The sequence below is a fragment of the Ailuropoda melanoleuca genome, chromosome 5 (assembly GCF_002007445.2).
Source record: "Ailuropoda melanoleuca isolate Jingjing chromosome 5, ASM200744v2, whole genome shotgun sequence".
NCBI lineage: Eukaryota > Metazoa > Chordata > Mammalia > Carnivora > Ursidae > Ailuropoda > Ailuropoda melanoleuca.
In genome coordinates, this window is record NC_048222.1 from 62,556,255 (window position 1) to 62,577,543 (window position 21,289).

Consider the following 21,289-nt stretch of genomic DNA (forward strand, 5'->3'; position numbering starts at 1 on the left):
AACCGGACTACACTGGCTCACGTAAGAGGCTATCTGGTGAACACCTGGCTGGGGAGTCTCCTTGGCTGGCTGCAGGTTGTTCTGTAAGACAAAACACAGTGCTTCCCTGATTTTGTTCCTTCCCTTCCTCCCTTCCGCTGATGGCTTTCAGCCCTCAGATCTGAGTAACTCCCCTTTGTTTCCTAGCTAACAAGAAGACGGTATCTGTGTCCTTGAAGTAGAGGACTTGGTGTGGCCCTGAACTTCTCAGTGAAGAGCTGATCTGAGCAACACTGTGAGGTGGTTTCCAGCCTTAGAATCGAGGTATGTTCTTGTATTAAGGCTGTTTGTTTCATCCTGTCTTATATGCCACAGCTTATAAGCTTTTACAATACTAGAAAGCAAACATTTAAAGCTGTAAGATATTATAGAGATATGGCCCAACTTGTTTTTAAAATAGTTTAAAACTTATAGGAAAGTGGAAAATACAGCATGAAGAGTTCCTATATTACCTTCACCCAGGTTCAATTGTAACATCTAAACTCATGTTGGCTTTTTCTGTCTGTCTCCTTCTCATACATACATTTTCTGAGCCATCTGAGAATAAGTTAGAGATATGATGACCCATTACCCTTTAATACTTTAGTATTTCCTAAAAGCAAGGAAATTCTTCTATATAATTATTGTATAAACTTCAAAATTGGGATGGGGCGCCTGGGTGGCACAGCGGTTGGGCGTCTGCCTTCGGCTCAGGGCGTGATCCCGGTGTTGTGGGATCGAGCCCCACATCAGGCTCCTCTGCTATGAGCCTGCTTCTTCCTCTCCCACTCCCCGTGCTTGTGTTCCCTCTCTCTGGCTGTCTCTATCTCTGTCGAATAAATAAAAAATAAAAAAAAAATCTTTAAAAAAATAAAAAATAAAAAAAAACTTCAAAATTGGGAAAATTACCATGTAATCAAAAGATCCCATTCAAATTTTGCCAACTGTCCCAAATAATGCCCTTTATAGGTTCAGATTCCAGCCCAGGATCACACATTTGTTGTCATGTCTCTTTGGTATCACTTTCAATCTAGAACATTTCCTCAGACCTATTTTCCCTGGCCTTTACATTTTGAAGAGTATAGGATGTCCCTCAATTTCAGTTTATGATAACTTTTACATAAATGAAATCACTCAATAAACCTTTAATGAAAACATTTCTTCTATGTTGATGTACGTACAGTTTGTTACTTTAATAATTACAGTATTCTGCTGTATGAAAGGGCTGTATTTAACCAGCCCCTGTTAAAGACCGCGGCTTACTCCTAGTTTTCCACAGTGAAAATCACACTGCAGTTAGTAGCTCTGAGCAATTTATCTGACTTAACTGAAGTGGAATTGCTGGGTTAGAGTATGCAGATTTAAAGTTTTGACACTATTGCCAGATACTCAGCCTTAAAGATTATACTTATTTATAATTCCAGTGATGCATGAGAATGACTATTCCCCACACCAACATCAGCACTGGACACTTTCACTCTTCTTCATCTTGGCCAGTCAGGGGGAAAAAAAATTCACCGGGTGCCTGGGTGGCTCAGTCGGTTAAACGTCTTCAGCTCAGGTCATGATCTCAGGGTCCTGGGATCCAGCCTGCTTCTCCCTCTGCCCCTCCCCCCTACTCGTGATCTCTCTCTCTCTCTCTCTCTCATGCTCTCTCTCTCAAATAAATAAAATCTTTAAAAAATTCATTTCTTTGATTATTAATCAGGTGGAGGATCCTTCATGCTTGTTTTATCTGTTTTACTTTATGAACTACCTTTGCCTGGTTTTCTGTTGGGCAGTTTCTGATTTTAAACAAATTTGTCAGCTCGTTCCTTGCCATTTAGACACATTATGCATTTGAGAGCTTTGTTTCAATCTCTGTGGAAATTATTCTAATTCTTACATGAAATCCAGTTTCCTGAGTAAACATGTCAAGAATTAGCCCCAACAAGGTAAGCAGACACCTGTAGGTCAACTCACCCCCACACAGCTCTGGGGCGCAGCTGCAGGAGCAGGAGGTGGGGGAGGGGAGAAGCAGTAAGGGCAGAGAACTATTAACACCCAACTGTATTTGTCTCCACTCAATGTCTCCAGGCCAATGTTTTTCAGTATCATTCTGGGTCAAGGTAGAACAGTTTCCCACTAATTTACTAGTTCTTATTCATTTCTCCCCCCCAGAATATTTCACATGGAAGAATTAATGCAATAAATGTTAATCTAAAGATAGGTCTTAATTATTCAACTTTAAATGCTATTAAAAGCCAACACTTATATTAGGTAAAATCACCCTGTTTTCAGGTTCTTACTGTAGGCTGCTAAGGGAAGCCTGAAGCTGGGCAATACTGCTTCAGCTAATGTCAGCTTCCTCCTTTCTCCTGAACTGCAAAACTTACAGAAATAGCAAAGAATCTGCAAATGTCTGTGTGAGCCTACGAATGGTGCAAAGCCCAGATCTCAACTGATATCATGAAACTTGTCCACAAGGAAATGCACGACATCTACGACGTCTAGAGGGAAGAGTCCTCTCAAAAAAGTAAATCAGAAACAAATACATTCAATTTCATTTTTTACTCAATCAAATCCATCAGTTAACCACTTGTAGCCAATAGTTACTGAAAGCCAAGTGTAATGCTGCTCTGAGCGACAGAAGGCAAATACAACATGCTCTGAAGGAACACACAGTGTCACAGGGGAACAGACAGACAAGACTGAGACATTAAGGGGCCATCCCTGAGAATGCGAAGTCGAACACGCATTGTAAGTGGAGCAACATTTCGGAGATGGGCAAAATCACTGCTCACGGGGACAGGGCCACGGGCGTGTTCGGGTGGTTAGAAAGGCTTCATGGAACAGTGGCATTTGAGTCGGGCCTGAGGGATGGTAAGGTTTGCAGAGGTGGGGGGAAGGTGGTGGGTATCTCGGCCCAGGGAACACAAGGCACAGAGACGGCAGTTGGCAAGCTGCTCAGTGAAGGACACGTGAACATGTGCATTGGTTTGGGAGCGCTGAGGACAGGAGGCGGCCCGCAGATGGGCTGGCAGGCAGCAGGGAGTCACTGGCGGCTCCAGAGCGGCAAGCACCCTGAGGGGCCGGTGTGTCCAAACGTTCCAGCCCACGCCAAGCCGTCCTGGAGCTGAGGGAACAGGAAACCTCAGTAATACCGATCCTGTCTTTATTTAAAATTCTGATATTTTGTTCATTATTTTTTGCATGGATTTTGATTTTTAAAAATACTGTATTAAAATGTCATTTATTTTGATGATTGCATTTTTTCGTACCCCCTTGAATTTTTTGATCAAGGCAAGTACCTCACTTCACCCTCATCCCAGCCCTGTGTTCTATTTCTGAAGTTCAGTAGTGGGGACATGGGTATTCATTTTATAATTAATTATAAGCTATAGCTTACTCATGTTACAAATATTCTGTGGCTAGTAAACAGTATTTAATAAAAGCAATTAAGATAAGGATTTTAAGAAGATTAATTAGGAACTTTGAAGCCCAAAAAGCCTGACAGGGAAAAGAATCCTTTGTGCTTCCGAGTCAATCTTTAGGGGAGAGAAACTCTGTTGCAAGCAGAAAAAGGTTGTTTTGCTCACGTCTAAGCAGGTGAAAGATAACTGGGGGGGGGGGGGGGGGTGGTTACCAGAGGCTGCTGTCCACTTGGAGGCAGGCCTTGAGTAACTCAGTAGCTGTAGCCAGCCTGACTCTGCCATGAGGCCTGAGGCAAGCTTCCACAAATGGGCCACACAAGGTGGGGCTGGCCCACATCTCACATATAACTGACCCATCCAGGGGCGCCTGGCTGGTTCAGTTGGTACAGCCTGCGACTCTTGATCTTAAGGTTGTGGGTTCAATCCCCCCGTTGGGGGTAGAGTTTCCTTACAAACAAACAAACAAACAAAAAAACAACCCATCCAGCTGTGCTCAAAGAGAAGCTACTCATTGGGCCCCGGCATTTACCACAGCGCCACGGTCGAAGAAGCAGTGGAAGATTAATGAACTCTATAAATGTCTCATGGCTACTTGCATCTAGGAGAAGTAGTATTTGACACAAAGACTATGACTAGTACCTCTAAAAATGCGAAACCTGAAATCTATTCTCATTAGTAAACTGGTGATCAATTAAGGATAATTTTCAGCCAGAGAAGTCAATTAGCATGTATCAATTAGCATGCAGCACAGATCTCAGAACAGGCCAAGGCCAAGGCTGGAAGGTGCAGGCTGCTTCCTGTGCTCGCCCCAGTGCACGGCACCATCATCGGATGTGAACCTCCCAGTCAGCCCCGATGTTCAGTGAGAGCTTCTCCAGATGCAGGGTGGACATTTGGGCACAATATGTAAAAGCCACAGGCTCATCTTTACCATCTAAATTTCAAGACAATAACAGGAAAAGTTTGATGAATATCTAGGAGAGAAAAATCTTTCCTTTGAATCTAAAATACTTCTGACTTGTTCATAAAACCTAATGCCCCACCTAGGAGACTCTAATTTAATAGCACTTTTACCCATGGATGTCCATGAATGTTTTTAAACATTAAACACTCCATCATTTTGAGTGCAAGATTGTTGAAAAGAAATTGTAAGGAACAAAGTGATTTATCCAAGAAATTCAGTAGGGAAGGAAGGATATAGCCCTTCAAGAAACTCCATAAACATGGGTAGGATTCTCTGGGGCTACAGATATCTACAGTTAAAAATACATTGAGAGAAGCTATAATATTATTTCAAGCCCCAAATAATTTCCCTTAGAAAAATATCAACAGCTTACAGTTTGCAGAAAGCCCAGCTGATGAGAAGCAGCAGGATGGCCTTGCTCCCTCTGGATACCAGTATATCTGACCTCCATCAGAAAGTGCAGGGTCCACTTGTCTAAGTGTGCTACATCAGTTTAAGGACTAATCATTTCTTTCCTGCAGATACTTTCATGTTTACAAAAACAAATGACTTGTTTCCTCACCAGATGAACGGGTGGTCACAGAAGATGGCTGCTTCTTGAGGCCTAGGACAAAGATCTGCTCCACCACACACTTGCTGGGATAATGACCTCTTTTGTCAGCACAACTGGAATTGATAAACATGTGGTTAGGAAAACGAGGGGAATAGAGGTTTGGACTGGTTATTAGGTCAACATCCTAGCCTTCGGAGTTCCCCTCCCAGCTTTCCCTAAGGAGGCATGACCCATATGGTTGTCATGTTTACTAGGATGAAGAGATGGAAACATGATTCCCTGTGCCGTGGACTGCCTCACCAGTAGCCAAACCAGTCTCCCTTTAACAAGCCATGTGGAGAGAAATCACCTAAGGACACTGAAGTCTCAAATGTGACTTGGACACTGCAATCAGTTTTTAAGAAATCAGATACTTAATGAATTGCTGAAATGGGTGGATAAATGGGATTAATCAGAACTTGAATTCTTCTTTATTTTTTAGAGAGTGAAGAACAGGAAGATGGAGACAGTAAGGAAGGAAGGTTCGTAGAGTGATTGAAAAATACTTCAGGGAAACTCCAGACCAAGATGGCAACATAAGAGGCCCCTGAATTTCCTTCCTCCTGTGGATGAACTGAATGTAAAGCTACATGTGGAGCAAATCCCTTTCAGCTGTATAGAAACTAGCTGAGTGACTCTTATCCATCAGGTGACTAAGGAAACAGCCACCTCAAATCAGGTGGGAAAGGCTGAAACACGCTGATTATAACCTCCACCCCCAGGACAGTGCCATATGGTTGGGAGGAGAACTCCCAGCTTCTCCCTGAAGACTGAAAGGTTTGGACCACTCCTATTGCCCCAGTTTTAAGGCCCCACCTGAGGTATGGGCCCCCAAACCACCTATCAATAATTACTTGAGTGTATTTGAACTAAATTCTCCAATCAACAGAGACAGAGTTGCTGAATGGTTAAAAAGTCAAGACCCAACTATATGCTGCCTGCGAGAGATCCACTTCAGCTCTAAGGACACATACAGACTGAAAGCGAAGGGATGGACAATGATATTCCATGCAAATGGAGACCAAAAAAAAGCAGGGGTAGCTAATATTTATATCAGACAAAACAGAGTTTATGCCAGAAACTGTAATAATAGCAAAGATTGTCATACAATGGGTCAATTCATTAAGAGGTTATATAACATTTGTAAATATTTATGCACCCAATATCAGAGCACCTATATAAAGCAAATATTAGTAGATCTGAAGGTTGTAATAGATGGCAGTACAGGAATAGCAGGGAACTTCAATATTCCACCTTCAACAATGGATAGATCATCCAGACAGAAAATCAATAAGGAAAATGTGAACTTCAACTACATGTTAGACCAGATAAACTTAATAGATATATAGAACATTCCATCAACAGCGGAAAAATACGTATTGTTCTCAAGCACACATGGAACATTCTCCAGGACAGATCATATGTTAGACTAAAAACAAGTCTTAACAAATTTAAAAAGACTGAAATTATATCAAGCATCTTTTATGACCATAATGGTAGGAGAGTAGATACCAATTACAAGAAGAAAATTGGAAAATTCACAAATATATGGAGATTAAATAACATGCCCCTAAATAACATATGGGTCAAACAAAAAATCAAAAGAGAAATAAAATATCTTAGGCTGATTAAAATGGAAACACAATATACCAAAACTTATGGGAAGCAGGGACAGCAATTCTAAGAGGGGAGTTCATAGCAATAAATGCCTACATTAAGAAAAAGAAAAATCTCAAATAAACAATCTACTTTTACACCTCAAGTAACTATAAAATGAAGAACAAATTAAGCCCAAAGTTGGAGGAAGGAAGTAACAAAGATCAGAGTGAAAATAAATGGAACAGAGGCTAAAAAGATCAACAGGGAAGGTCAATGAAACTAAGAGCTAGTTTAAAACAAACAAACAAACAAAATAGACAAATCTGCAGCTAGATTCACCAACAAAAAAAGAAGACTCAAATAAAATCAAACATATCACTGTATGTTAACTATACTGGAATTTAAATAAAATCAGAAATGAAAGAGATGTTATATTTGTTATCTCAGAAATACTAAGGATCATAGGAAACTACTATGAATAATTACACACCAATAAACTGGATAAACTAGAAGAAATGGATAAATTCCTAGAACATACAACCTACCAACACTGACTCATGAAGAAACAGAAAATCTCAACAGACCAATTAGTAGTAAGGATACTGAATCTGTAAACAAAAAACTGCCAACAAAGAGAAGTCCAGGACCAGATGGCTTTACTGCTGAATTCTATCAACATTTAAAGAATATCAATCCTTTTCTAATTCTTCCAAAAAACCGAACACTTCCAAATTCATTTTATGAGGGCAGCATTACCCTGATACTAAAGCTAGCAAGGACAGTACAAGAAAAAAAAAATTACAGGCCAATATCCTTGATGAACACAGATGTAGAATTCCTCAACAAAGGATCACACACCATGATCAAGTGGGATTTATTTCTGGGATACAGAGATGCTTCAACATAGGCAAACCAACAAATGTGATACATTACATTGACAAAAAAGGATAAAAATAATGATTATTTCAGTAGGTACAGGAAAAGCATTTGACAAAATTCAACATCCTTTCATGATAAAAACTCTCAAAAAATTGGGTATGGAGAGAATGTACCTAAGGGCGCCTGGATGGCTCAATGGGTTAAATGTCCAACTCTTGATTTCGGCTCAGGTCATGATCTCAGAATCGTGAGATCGAGCCCCACACTGGGCTTTATGCTGAGTGTGGAGCCCACCGAAGATTCTCCCTCTCCCTCTGCCCCTTCCCACCCCAATGCTCGTGCTCTCTCTCTCTCAAGAAAGAAAGAAAGAACCTCAACTTAATAAAAGCTGTATATGACAAGCCCACAGGTAACATACTCAATGGGGAAAAGCTGAAACAAGATCAGAAATAAGAAAAGTATGCCCACTTCTCACCATTTTTGTTTAACATAGTACTGGATATCTTAGCTAGAGCAATTAGGCAAGAAAAAGAAATAAAAGACATTTAAATTGGAAAGGAAGAAATAAAATTGTATTTGTAAATGAAAATAGGGAGAGGCTGGGAAAAGGATACCAACTTTCTGTTATAAGATGAATATGGTCTGAGAATCACAGTTGACAGTACTATATTATATAACTGAAATTTGCCGACAGAGTAGAGCTTAAGTGTTTTCACACACACACACACACACACACACACACACACACACAAAAGGTAAATATGTGAGGTGATGGGTAAGTTAACTAACTTGATAGGGGAATCCTTTTATAGTATATACATACAGCAAATCACTGTGTTGTACACTTTAAATATATTACAATTTTACTTGCCAAATTACACCTTTGTGAAGCTGAAAAAAAATACTCCACAAATGGCCTATGATTCATCATCAATTCCTTTGAATAGTACCTTAAAATATTCGCTGTGTTTTTGAGGATTGCATATTTAAGAAGGCACACAGCTTTTTAGCTGCCATTACCTGTTGATCAAAACACCCGACAAGAATGAAAACTTCCTGTGCAAGAACTGCTTCTGGTGGAGGTACTGGAATGAATGGCCGTCGTCGAGATAGAATTCACCCATGGCAGAATCCTGGAGAGTGAATCACAGATAGAGAATGTGCTTATATAATAGCTTACTAGGAAAAGAATGTCATCCACTAAGGGGACTAAAAAATTTTTGAAAAATTTTATTAAACAAAAACTTAATATTCAAGCTGTACAATGTAGTCCTATAAATATATACATTCAATACCCATTAGTGAAAAAATATGAATAAGGAAGTCATATAAGAGGAGCTCAAAGAGTTAGATCTTACTGAAAAAAATTTAAACTACAAAATATGGTGAGTGGCATAGGTGGGTTCTTTGAAAATACTACCCTAGAATGTGCTGACGGGTCAAGAAAGTTCACAGAATGAAACTAAAGCTAACAAAATTTATATATAATGGATGAGATCAGCTATCTTTAGAAGCCATCATTTAGAGGATGGCATCTAGTTCCTACTTCCTTTCAGTAGGAGGACCTCTTTGGCATGTCAAAGTCACAGCACTCCATGTGGCCGTTTACTGTTCATTGACATTGCTTGATGTGCTAGGGACCTTGAGTCTCTTGTATTTATTCCGTGGTCTGAGGCTCATAATTTGGCCCAAGAAGAATGTCTAAGTGAAACAGATGGAAAAGAAAGTTTAATTATTTTCTATTTGCATCAGACTATAAATTTGTGTTGAGTCCTGTAGGAGAGTAAGAGTTTGTGTTGGTACTATAGATGGGCAAATGGATAGGAAAGGAGTCTGCTATGGGTTTCATTTGGCTCAAAAGATCTTCTAAAAAGGACATAACAAATTCTGGATCTTTCTAAGCTTTACCCCGGAAGATTTCAGTTGTTTGAGCCATCTAACAAGAACGGAAGTCATTGTGTGGGGTTGGTGTTCCTGAAATGTTGCATAGATCCAGGCACCCTTTTACAGAACACCAAGTTTTAGGGCTAATCCATGTGGCAGGCTGACTAGGCCCAATGCGCATTTAGTCTAGGGGTAATCAATGCCAAGCTGCATAGCAGCAAGGGTCATGGTGCCCAGGAGGAAATTTCTATCATTTCTAGTTCTCAGAGTTTCCTTTCCAGGAAAGGCAGACAAGCTGGACAATGATTCAGAAATGATTCCAAACTTTGACTTCTAGAAGATCAGAAGCACCCATCCCATTACTGGGGCCTATCATTTTTACAGTGTCACATATTCAAAAGGCCACCATTCCTGTAAAGAGATAAAGTAGTAACGAATGAGATGTGTAAAGGTAACAGTTTCCAAATACCTTCGTGCTTAGGGCCACCCTGAGTCCATATGGGGAATCAGTCATGCAGCCTGTGGATTTTCCTAGAGTCGTCTTTATTGGTACTATACTTCCACCTCGCTGAAATACTGGTATCTATAACACAACAACACTCTCAGGGAAGGAGCATTCATAGAAAGCAAATTCAATGTAGAATCTAAAAGTATTTCATTGTACAAGACTCCCATTCTTTACAAGTATAGACTCAAAGGCAAAAGAAATTTGTGAGCACAGAGATGGAAAATATGGAAGCCATGGCATTAAAAGGAAAAGAGTTCAAAGACTAAAAAATGGTCCATTTTTTAATTATCAGGGAAACTTCTCACCCTTCATCAATTTGTTATCTACTCTGCCTATCCTATCAGTAGTTCCTCTTTTGTATTTTTAATTTTCTTGTCAACATAATACACGTGTTTATTTCTAGGGCCCTGCTAAGGAGTGAGTTTTTGTGCTTGCATAAGTAGGCCCACATGTATGTACGTGTGCATATAAGATGTTATGGTTTCTTGGTTTCAGAGAGATGACTCTGTCCTTACTACAGTCTATACTCTTCCTGCTCCCTGCTTCCCTGCATCACCAGGATGACGGACTCAATTCTCAGAGTAAATCTGTGAAACTTCTGTTGTAGAGGGCACCAAAGACACCTGAAGTGACTCTAACCACAGTGTTACAGGCATGGCCCATTCCTATGGTTCTTCTGGAATGGCATTCCCAGCAAGGACCGTACAACCCTCTGCAAGGAAGCCCTTTGGATCATATGGGGTTTGTACTTCGCTCTGAGTAAAGTGCAAGAGGGGAAAAAGCACAAGAATATAAGTGAAGTTGGGAGTGAGGGTGGAGCAGCTAAGATGTCCGCCCTCTGTCTGACTCACGGTTGGCAGCAACAAGTAAAGCGCATTTATCTCCCCCTCATCGACCAATCGCTTCTCTTTTCTTTTTTTCCCAAAGACCGAGGTAGTAAGTTAGTACAGAATGGGCTCTGAAGTGGGAGTGCAGCTGACCTGGGGTCTTATCTCAGTGCTGCCACGATCTGGCCACAACCCTGGACAAGTGATTTAACGTCTCTGAACTCAGTTTCTTTACCTGTAAGCACGAGGGACTGGAGCAGATGAATGGTTAAGGTCTCTTTTAGATCTGAAAGTTGGCATCTGAAATCGTTTTATTATGGAGTTCATACTACTGATAAAAAATAACGTCAATATGTCTTTATTAATCTTAACACGATTAGGGCCTGCAGTAGTGGTTGTGATTTAGCAGCAAGAGCAAACTTCCCTTCACAAGCTCAGTCTGGATGGGGCCCCGTGACTCTAACATCGTAACTGACAGCCTTCCCTTGGGCCTAGAGGGCCAGGGTTACAACTGAAAACTCATGTTTTGTGACTTGGTCCTGCAGGACATTCTGTATGGTGTGTGTAGTGACCACCATTTTTACTCTGTTTTCAGTGTTATTATTTTTCTTAGACATACAAATGTAAATACATGGGGAAGAGTTGTTTGTCCCTGATGTTTCATACTGTGAAATCAGGCTATATGTTGATACTTTTTTCTCATGTTTTCAAGATTTTATTGGTGTAATTCACATGCCATACAACTCACCCATTTAAGGTGTACAATTAAATGATTTTTAGTAAATTGAGAGTCATGCACCCGTCACCACAATCAATTTTAAACCATTTTCATCATCCCGAAAAGAAACTCTGTACCCATTAGCAGTAATTCACCACTGCTCCCAAACCCTCTCCCTGTCCTGGCCCTATGCAACCCCTGATCTATTTTGTGTTTCTCTCTGTATGTGTTATGCAGAACACTAATGTCCTTGGGTCCTTCTATGTAGGGACATGTTATGGACTGAATGTTTGTGTCCCCTCCAAATTTCATATGTTGAAGCCCTAACCAACAATGTGACTGTATTTGGAGATAGGGCATTGAAAGAGGTAATTAAGGTTAAACGAGGTCAGAAAGTGGGGCCTTCATCTGATAGGATTAGTGTCTATAAGAAGAGATATAAGACAGCTCACTCCCTCTGCCGTGTGAGGACACAGCAAGAAGGTGGCTGCCTACATGTCAGGAATAGAGTCCTCACTAGGAACTGAATTGCTGGCACCTTATTCTGGGACACCTAGGCTTCAGAACCGTGAGAAAATAAACTTCTGTTGGTTAAGCCACCCCACCTGTGGTATTTTATGATGGTAGACCAAGCAGACTGATACAGTGCAACAGGTAAAAATAACAGCCTGAAAATAACTTACGGTGTCTAAGGCTACAGGGAACTTCACAGTTCGTGCTCCTTCCCAAAGAGCAAATGTTTTAGAGTCATACCAGACCTGGAAAGGAACAGACCCTAATGAAAAAGAGTGTATGAGCAACTCTGCTCACAATTTCATTATTCACTAAAACATTCATTTATCTGGATTTCAAATAACTGGAAGGCTAAAATAAGTATAATTAAAAAAAAATCTTGAGTAGAAGTTAGTAAGAAACATATGTTTTTAAGAAGAACCCAAAGGACTAACTTAGTACTGTGATGGATTAAGTTCACTAAAAGGCCATTCATTTGTCCATCCGTCCATCCAAAAGTTATTTCCCAACAACCTACCACATGCCCAGCACTGCTAGGCATGCGTGAGTGAACAGAAAGACATAGTTTCTGCCCTCATGGATTTTATTGTCTGGTTGTCTTATAAACTTAATGCATTTAGAGTAAAAAAGATGATGGAAGAAAGAAAAAGCAATAACAAAGAAGAAAAGCATATTGTGAGCAAATAAATTACAAATGAGGAAGGAGAAAAGGAAAGTGTCAGAGAAGGAAACAGATCCAGGAGAAAGACAAATGGAAACTTGGATCGCTACTATAGTATAATGTTTTAGCAAAGGACAATTCAGGGACGAGGTTCGGATTTTTATCTGGGATCCTTGTCAAGGCAGTTTAGTTGCTGAAGTACCAAGAAGGTCCTACAAAGTAATTTGATAGGATAAATCCTTAAGACACCAGCAGCAGCAGCAGCATGGAAACAAAAACCTCTTTTTCTCTCTTTTAGCCCAATATGATTTCCGACAGCTGCAGTCTGTTTCACAAGGTCACCTCCTTGCGAGGGGTTACCACATCCTTTCTAGAGCTGCCCTGTCCTGCGATGAAGGTAAGGGGGCCGTGGCCTATCGTCAGCTCCAGTGAACTAATTCAACAGGATCAACCCCACCTTGTCTCCATGTATTACCCTTGGCTGGATCGAGTTTGCTAATGTTTTGTCAAGGATTTCTACTATGTCTGTGTTTATGGGGGATATTGTCTTAGCTTTCTTTTCTTATAATGTCTTTCTTTGACAAATTCTAGTAGCTTTAGATAGAGTAGTGGGAGTGAAAGGTAAACAAAAAACAAAAAAAACCCAAAAAACTGACTTAAATAAGATTTTGGGATTATCTGTCTACCATTTCCAGAAATAATTAGAATAAGAGGTGTATATATAGGGTGTATACTCTGGCGCTATATACAAAGGTCGCCAGCCGTGGAAGGGTAAAACTGGTATCAAGTACTATGTAGATCAGACCTAGTGCTTAGTCACCAAGCTCCTCAGCAAGTACTTACTGAAGGCCTAGTACCTGTGAGGTACCCGTCTAGATGCTGGGGATAGAGAGTGAGCATAACAGTGGAAAATCACTGCCCTTAAGAAGCTAACATTCAAATGGGAGGGAAGGATCATCAACAAAACATATCAGTAAATCTCTAGAGTGTTAAAGGTGTCAGGTTCTGTGGGAAACATGAAGGATGAAGGGGGGTTGGACAGTACCGGGGCAGTGGGAGGGGTCTGTAATCTTAACCAGGCAGTCAGAGAAGCCCTCACTGAGAAAAAGCTATTTGAGCAAAGACTTCAAGTAGAGGGAATGGGTCATCTAGAAATATGGGGAAGAGTGACAATGGGGGACTGTAGGTAGCCCCCTTACACAGTATGATGTGGGACTAGCTAACTGGTAAAAATCTGGCAAGAAATGGCTTGGCTCATCTACCTAGGATTTTGAAGATGTAGTGAGAGAAACAATCACAGAACACTCTGGGAAACAGTGTTGAAGGAATATGTTATACAGTCACTGCAGTGCTTGCAATGATGATAGGATATTAATAAAATGTTTTCAGTAATTAAAAATTAATATGTGGCTACGTCAGAAGGGGAGCTAGATCCTCTTAATGGGAGCCTACTGTTTTGTTAAAACTGACTTGAGAAACTCTCAGTGAAATGCTTGGCAGGATAATTTATTTAGCTGTTGTTGTATTTAATCTTTTTCTCAGGTTTTTACTTGGCAAGGGAACCTTTATAAAGAGCCCATCTTCATAACTACAAATTACTAGAGAAACCAAGAGGAAAGAACACAATTGATGAACATTCTGGGTATTGTCATATCAATAAGGACAAGTGTAGTGGGGTGAATGGTGGCCCCTCAAAAAGTTATATGCACTTCCTAATACTGTGAAGGAGTGAATATTACTTTCTATGGTAACAAATTTGATTAAATTAAGCATTTTGAGATTAGGAAACTATCTGGGGTTATGCAGGTGGGACCTAAATGTCATCACAAGTGTTCTCATAAGAGAAACAGAAGCGGTGACACAGATGCACAGAGGAGAGGTGTGTGAAGACGGAGGTATAGATTGGAGTGATGTGACTTCCAGAAGGAACCAAGCCTGCTGACACCTTGATTTTGGGCTTCAATCCTCCAGAACTGGCAGAGAATACATTTGTGCTGTTTTAAGCCACCAGGTTTGTGGTAATTTGTGACAGCAGCCCAGGTTTGCTTGTTGCTTGTACAAGCAAACACGTAAAGCTGGATGGACAGAGAACACTCGCACTGATGTTTCAGGGTATCACCAAGCCAGCACTTGATGGTACTAAGCAGCGAGCATGGCCTGGCTCAGCGACCTCACCACCTGCCTAGACAGTCCAGGAATATCATTTTTTTTTTAATTTAAACTCTAGTTAGTTAACATAGTGTAATATTGGTTTCAGGAGTAGGATTTAGTGATTCATCACTTATATACAACACCAAGGGCTCATCACGAGTGCCCTCCTTAAAGTGCATCACCCATCTAGCCCATCCCCACCCACTTCACTCCATGACCCCTTAGTTTGTTCTCTATAATTAAACCTCTCTCATGGTTTGCTTCCCTCTTCCCCCCCTTTTTTCCCATCCCATATGTTCTTCTGTTTTATTTCTTACATTCCACATATGAGTGAAATCATATGCTATTTGTCTTTCTCTGACTTATTTTGCTTAGCATAATACCCTCTAGTTCCAACCATGTTGTTGCAAATGGCAAGATTTCATTCTTTTTTGATGGCTGAGTAATATTCCATTGTATATATGGACCACATCTTCTTTATCCATTCATGTGTCAGTGGACATCTGGGCTCTTCCCATAGTTTGGCTATTGTGGACATTGCTACTACAACCTTTGGGGTGCATTACCCCTTCAAATCACTACGTTTGTATCCTTTGGATAAATACCTAATAGTGCAATTGGTGGATCATAGGGTAGTTCTATTTTTAACTTTTTGAGGAACCTCCAGACTGTTTTCCAGAGTCAGCCTCGGAATATCTTGACATGGGGGCCTCACATCAGTTTGGTAACCTTCACGCCTCCTCCCCCTGCCTGCAGAAGCCTGTGGTTATGCTCCAGTGCTCAAGGACTCTCTCCAGGGTCTGTCTCCTCTGTGTTCTCCATGCCATACCCTCTCTCCCTGGTCTGGTGCCCAGGTTTCTGCCCTGCCTCTTCTTCTGGCCCTTTGCATATATCCTTGGTGTGTCTCTGGAGGCTGTTGCTGTTATTCTCCACGGCCCTCTGCTCAGCAGCCCAGGGGCTAATAATACCTCTTTCCTGGGTCCTGCCTGGGTACAGCGCCATGGGCTGTAGCCGTGCAGGATGATATCTTATATCGTGACAGTAATCAATGACAATAACCAACAAAAGAGCTGGGAGCCTAGAGGAGCATAAAGGGAAGTCACCACTGTTACATTTTACCTACTTTGGTGAGTGTCTGGAGACCAGGTTTTGTACCAAAAACTGAGGATTTAGATAGAGCCAGAACCAAAGAGCAAAGTCTCTTTTTGCTTATGCTTCCACCCAGAGACTGATACCTCTTCGCAGACTAAAGATTTCTTCCTACTCAAAGGCTCAGTGTGTTTATAAGGAGTCACTTAGACAAGTCCAAGTGCGAAGGTAAAGAACCATGCTGACCCTCCTTGGTGTTACCACCTATTCATCTTTCTCCCTGCTCTTCCATTAAGTTTCTTGACCTCTGAGGTCATGACCTACAAGAATCTTCAGTTGCTATAGGCATTTGGGCTGTCTTCACAACTGCATGATGCAGAATTCTATTTCCTAACAGGGGCGAATCATCAGAATGAAGGGAGACATGCAAGTTACGTAGCTGTTCGTCATTTATTCTCACCTCATTTGATCCTGGCAGAAACACATCAACTGTGCTGGCTTTTGGTTCTGTGACTGGATGAACCAATAAAGCACTTCCTGAAAAACAGAGAAGAAATAAAGTTGAATACCATTCTAGGAGGTCTGAAAACATCCTTCTCCTTTCAGTGCTTTTGTGGTTTTAGAGACCACTCAACCATGAACTTGGTTAAAGTAGAGACCTTGGTTAGTTGAACCAATGATTCATCAGAGAGACACATTGTTAGAAAGAGGACCGCTGCTCAAAACAGTGACTGTATTATTACTTGTCATTCATCCACTTACGGCATATTAGGATAATAGGGAGGGACCCTGACACAGTCTATCAGTCTCATTTGCACACAGCTGCTAGTGTGCCGGGAGTCTGAAAGAGCCATCTCATTTCTCTAGGTGCATCATTGTCAGCTGTGAGTGATTTTGAAAACGGTGAGCCTACAACTGTTACCCAGAACTGTGATCAGCATGGACAGGAGTATATCCAGGGGAAGTTATCAATAGGAAGGCTATAATTCTCTTAGAGGCAATCTGGATTATTAATTTTGTTTTGACTGTGGCACCACATGTATATAAATTTCATCCATTTATGAATTCACTCTTTAATTGTACAAATATTTACTGAGTTCCTGCTGAGTGCCAGGTATTATGCTAGGCTCTGGACAAATAAGACAGACAGGTCCCTGTCCTCAAGGGGTTTGCAGTCAGTAAAGACAGATATTACAATTTAATTAGAGTTAGGACAAATACCAAAAAGGCAAAAGCACAAAATGGAATGAAAGTTATGTAATAAGAGGGACTGACTTTGACTATAGTTAGGTGTAATTAGCTATTAGAAGAAATTCTGGGGGTGCCTGGGTGGCTCAGTCAGTTAGATGTCTGCCTTTGGCTCAGGTCATGATCCCAGGGTCCTGGGATCAAGTTCTACACCAGGCTCCCTGCTTGGCGGGGCATCTGCTTCTCCCTTTCCCTCTGCCTGCCACTCCCCCTGCTTGTGCTCTTTCTCTCTCTCCCTGCCAAATAAATAAATCAAATCTTTAAAAAAAAAAAAAAAAAGAAGCAATTCTGGTCAGGGAAATGTTTTCCAAGGGAGCAGCTATTTAAACTGAGACCTAAGAATGAGTGGAGAGGTGGCATTAGGCTTTTTACATTTTAGGATTTCTGTTCTTTAGAAACAGGATGCACCTTTTGGGCAACTTTCTGTTGAGCTTGGTTTTATGATAAACTTCCATATCCTGGATTTGGTGGTCAACCCTTGTTAAAGAAGAGGCCACCACCACCACCAACAGTAACCCTATTTTGCATATGAAGTAAGCTCTCAATCTTTACTGTAACCATCTGGTCTACTGTTTTCTACTTCCATTCCCTACAGGGGTATCATAAGGCTCAGGAGTGAACCCAGAACAAGAATCTCAAATTGCATCCACAAACAGAATGGGTTTATATGAAGTTAACAATATAAGAAGTGCTACATGACCACAGAAGAGAGCTATCATTCCACTAAAATGCTAAAAATCTTAATGACAGAATTTCTTTTACTTTTATTTTTTGGTTTTCTTGAGATTAGGGATTTACCTTTTTTAGTGCTCTTACACTAGGAAATATAACAAAAACATAATTACAGTATTTATCATAACAAAAATTAATCAAGAAATGCTTACCCAGCATGTATTCATCTTCCACACCAAAAGTGTCTAATTCCTCTGGGAACTCTATCCACAGAGGTCTGGGGAAAGAAAAAAAAATTCTTATTTCAATATCATTAGATGTTTTAGTACTATTAAATCACTTATGTTTTCAGTTCTATAACTACTCAACGGAAATTGGAAAAGCCAAAGAGCCAAGACTCTTTTCATGATTTAAGATTTTAGGAGTAATTGCTAGGATTACTATATATTTTCCTAATGTGAAAGAGCTATCTACTTGCTGAAATGTTCCAATGAAAGATTGAGAATTCTGGTACCTACAATTTTTCCTTCTGATTGTTGAGTACTAAATACTACTCTAAAGGCAGAATCAGAGCTCTGTACAAGTCCAGATGATACCACATTCAGCATGGAACAAATTAAATGTTTGTAAAGCCATATTTTATAACGATATAAAATCTGTGCCATGTTTTCATGCTGTCACTGCCTTTCATGCATCCTTAATCCTTATCTATTTAAATGAAAAGAATTGGTTTTACTTGTTTTCAAGCAGGCAGCATTTTTGGAGGGTTGAGAAACTGTCGTGTGGTTTTTGTTTTTTTATTATTATTGTTTTACACAACTAACTGGGAGGCATTTGGGCTTATAAAGATAATAAAATCTTCAATATCTGTGCATCTGGATATCAACTTAATGGTTCTAATATTTTTTTCACCCTCATGAGTAAAGGGTATTTTTTAGTAAGAGAAACTTATTTTTAGTTTCTTCACCAGCCTTTGTAATAATATATCCCTTTCCTACTGAATAGTAACAAAGCAGTAGTCTCAATCTGGTTGATGTCCAGAATCACCAGAGAAACTTCTAGCAAATCTAGACCCTGAGATCTACCCAAGGAGATTCCTAGTAGGTCTGGAGGTGTGGCTTTAGAATCTGTAGTTTTAAAAAGCTCCCCAGGTGGATGTACTGTATGGTAGCTAACATAATATAATAAAAAATCATTAAAAAAGCTCCCCAGGTGATTCTAATCTGAGCCAGGTTTAACAACAGCTGATCTGGAAGCCTTGGTGTATTATGTGTGTCTCTATGACATTCTCTAACCTAGAAAGTTGGTTTTTCACATCCTGCCTCCAAAATAGAATCAGAATATAATTTAAACACTGGGAAAAATGTTCACCTCAAACTTAGAATGGTTTAGCCCTAAGGGTAAGATAGAGCCTAAGACTGGAGGAATAAATTGTTCTTCATGAGAGGATGCTTGTGGATTAAACAGCGAATTCAGTTACAGTCACTTCCTTTTTCTTTGAAAAATCTGTCTCCTATCAAATATTAATACTTGAATCACAAAGTAGCAGGGGATCCGGTTTTTCTGTGACTTCAACTCCTTGACCCTGCTCACAGGTGGTGCTCTGTTATCTGAAGGACACTTGATTAAACACATAGCTTTTCCCTTGAAATCACTGTAATGACTCCATTCCCCAATGGCCAGGGGGTTTTCTGGTGTGATTGGATGCTGGGGCCCGCAACCCGTGAAGCCTGTTTACCTCATGACGGGTTGGGCAGCCACGTGTGCGCGGTAGAAGAGAGAATACCAGTAGGGCAGGAGGGCGTAGCGCTGCCGGATGGCTTCCCGGATGAGCTGCGTGTTTTCCTCCCCAAAGAGCCAGGGTTCCCGCCGCTTGGTGTTCATGGTAGCGTGGCCACGGAAGAAGGGCTGGTAGGCTCCAGCCTGGTACCACCGCACTAGCAGCTCCGCCTCTGGATTCCCAATGAAGCCGCCTACGTCCGCTGATGAGACAAAGAGAGGCCAAGTGAGGCAACCAGGCTTCTAGCAAATGTTGCACACAGGTAAGATAACGGCTTGAAGACTAACAGGACCAATGTGTTGTGCGTGCACTCAAAATGCCAGGACAACACTGTGGCCTGAAATTAGGGAGCACATATTTAAAAACTCAGCCTGTTTGGGGATCTGACAATATTCTCTTTGAATTCTCTCTTATCAAAAGGTCCAAAGTTTTGGGGCGCCTGGGTGGCTCAGTTGGTTAAACGTTTGTCTTTGGCTCAGGTCACGATCCGAGGGTCCTAGGATTGAGCCCGGCATGGAGCCGTCAATGGAGCCCCACATCTCTCTCTCAAATAAATACAGTCTTAAAAAAAAAAAAAAGGCTAGAGGTTTAACTATGAGATCAACATTTCGGTATGTTCCCAAGTCCAGAAATTGCAAAATGTTGACCTGATTCAGTCAGTCTGTGTTTAGTGGTATGGTGGGGGGTTGGCAATTGATTTCTTTTTTCTTTCTTTCTCTCTCCTCTCTTTCTTTCTTCCTTCCTTCCTCCCTTCCTTCCTTCCTTCTTTTTCAGATTTTATTTGACAGAAAGAAAGCAAGCATAAGCAGGGGGAGCGGCAGGCAGAGGGAGAGGGAGAAGCAGATGCCCCAAGCTCGAAGTGGGGCTTGATTCCAGCACCTGGGGATCATGACCCGAGCCAAAGGCTGATGCTTAACTACCTAATAGTCTGAGCTACGCAGGTGCCCCTTGACTTCTTTTAGAAATCAAAGTTTTGGGGCGCCTGGGTGGCTCAGGTCATGATGCCAGGGTCCTGGGATCAAGCCCCACATCAAGCCGTGCATCACGCTCCCTGATCAGCGGGAAGACTCCTTCTCCCTCTCCCACTCCCCCTGCTTGTGTTCCTTCTCTCGTGTGCGCTCTCTCTCTCTGTCAAATAAAGAAAGCAGCAGCTAAAGCAAGATAAAAATTGTAAAGCTAAAGAAAAGCAATTAGAATTAGAGGTTTAGGTGTAATTTCATGCTTAGTCCTTAAGCAGGATACATATTCCTTGCATGTGGACCAACGCCATAAGGAACACATCTATCAACTTCTATTCCTACAGAAAACAAGGAACAGCTGGAGCTAGTCGTGCGAAGCACCCTCCATACTGAGATGTCTCAACTGCAGAGAATTACTAGGATTTAGGGAAGGCAGCTCATCAAGGAATCATATGTTAACTAAATTTATCTTTCCCAACAGCATATCCTTTTTTTTTTTAAGTTAAAATATGTCACAGAATTCTAAACCTGCTGAGTAAAAAGCATTTCTGTAAGGCTGATTTCTGATTTGCTAAAATCTTTGTATTCCCCATTTTTCTCACTTTGAAGAAGAAAAGGTACGTTTCAGGAAGAGAAACTCAGTTCTCAAGAGCATCTAAGGAGGAATCAGAAAGAGGGAAAGAAGCACTCAGGCTCTCTGATGACTTTATTTCATGTCCTCATTGCAGACAAGACATAAACTGCTTGGAAGCATCCTTTCACTTTTCTCATTTTCTTGTTCCCACAGTTATCCCTGCCTGAAACCACTAATGAG

At 41.0% G+C, this 21,289-nt stretch overlaps 1 protein-coding gene across 15 annotated transcripts in view; it reads right to left on the minus strand.

The window, feature by feature from the left end:
- Positions 1-2,549: 2,549 nt before the first annotated feature.
- GANC (glucosidase alpha, neutral C) overlaps positions 2,550-21,289 on the minus strand; it is a 70,836-nt gene continuing 52,096 nt past the window's right edge. For 7 of the 15 annotated variants that reach the window (XM_034661098.1, XM_019801914.2, XM_019801910.2 and 4 more), the window contains 9 exons: positions 19,475-19,718; positions 17,949-18,013; positions 16,277-16,353; positions 12,086-12,160; positions 9,819-9,932; positions 8,486-8,598; positions 4,958-5,061; positions 4,769-4,869; positions 2,550-4,365 (listed from right to left, as the gene is read on the minus strand). In XM_034661098.1, the coding sequence (XP_034516989.1) occupies positions 4,291-4,365; positions 4,769-4,869; positions 4,958-5,061; positions 8,486-8,598; positions 9,819-9,932; positions 12,086-12,160; positions 16,277-16,353; positions 17,949-18,013; positions 19,475-19,718 (968 nt within the window). In that variant the 3' untranslated portion in view covers positions 2,550-4,290. Of the gene's footprint in view, positions 4,366-4,768; positions 4,870-4,957; positions 5,062-8,485; positions 8,599-9,818; positions 9,933-10,919; positions 10,936-12,085; positions 12,161-16,276; positions 16,354-17,948; positions 18,014-19,474; positions 19,719-21,289 lie in introns of those variants that run through there. The other 8 variants (XR_002143145.2, XR_002143144.2, XM_019801908.2 and 5 more) reach the window with 7 other exon arrangements.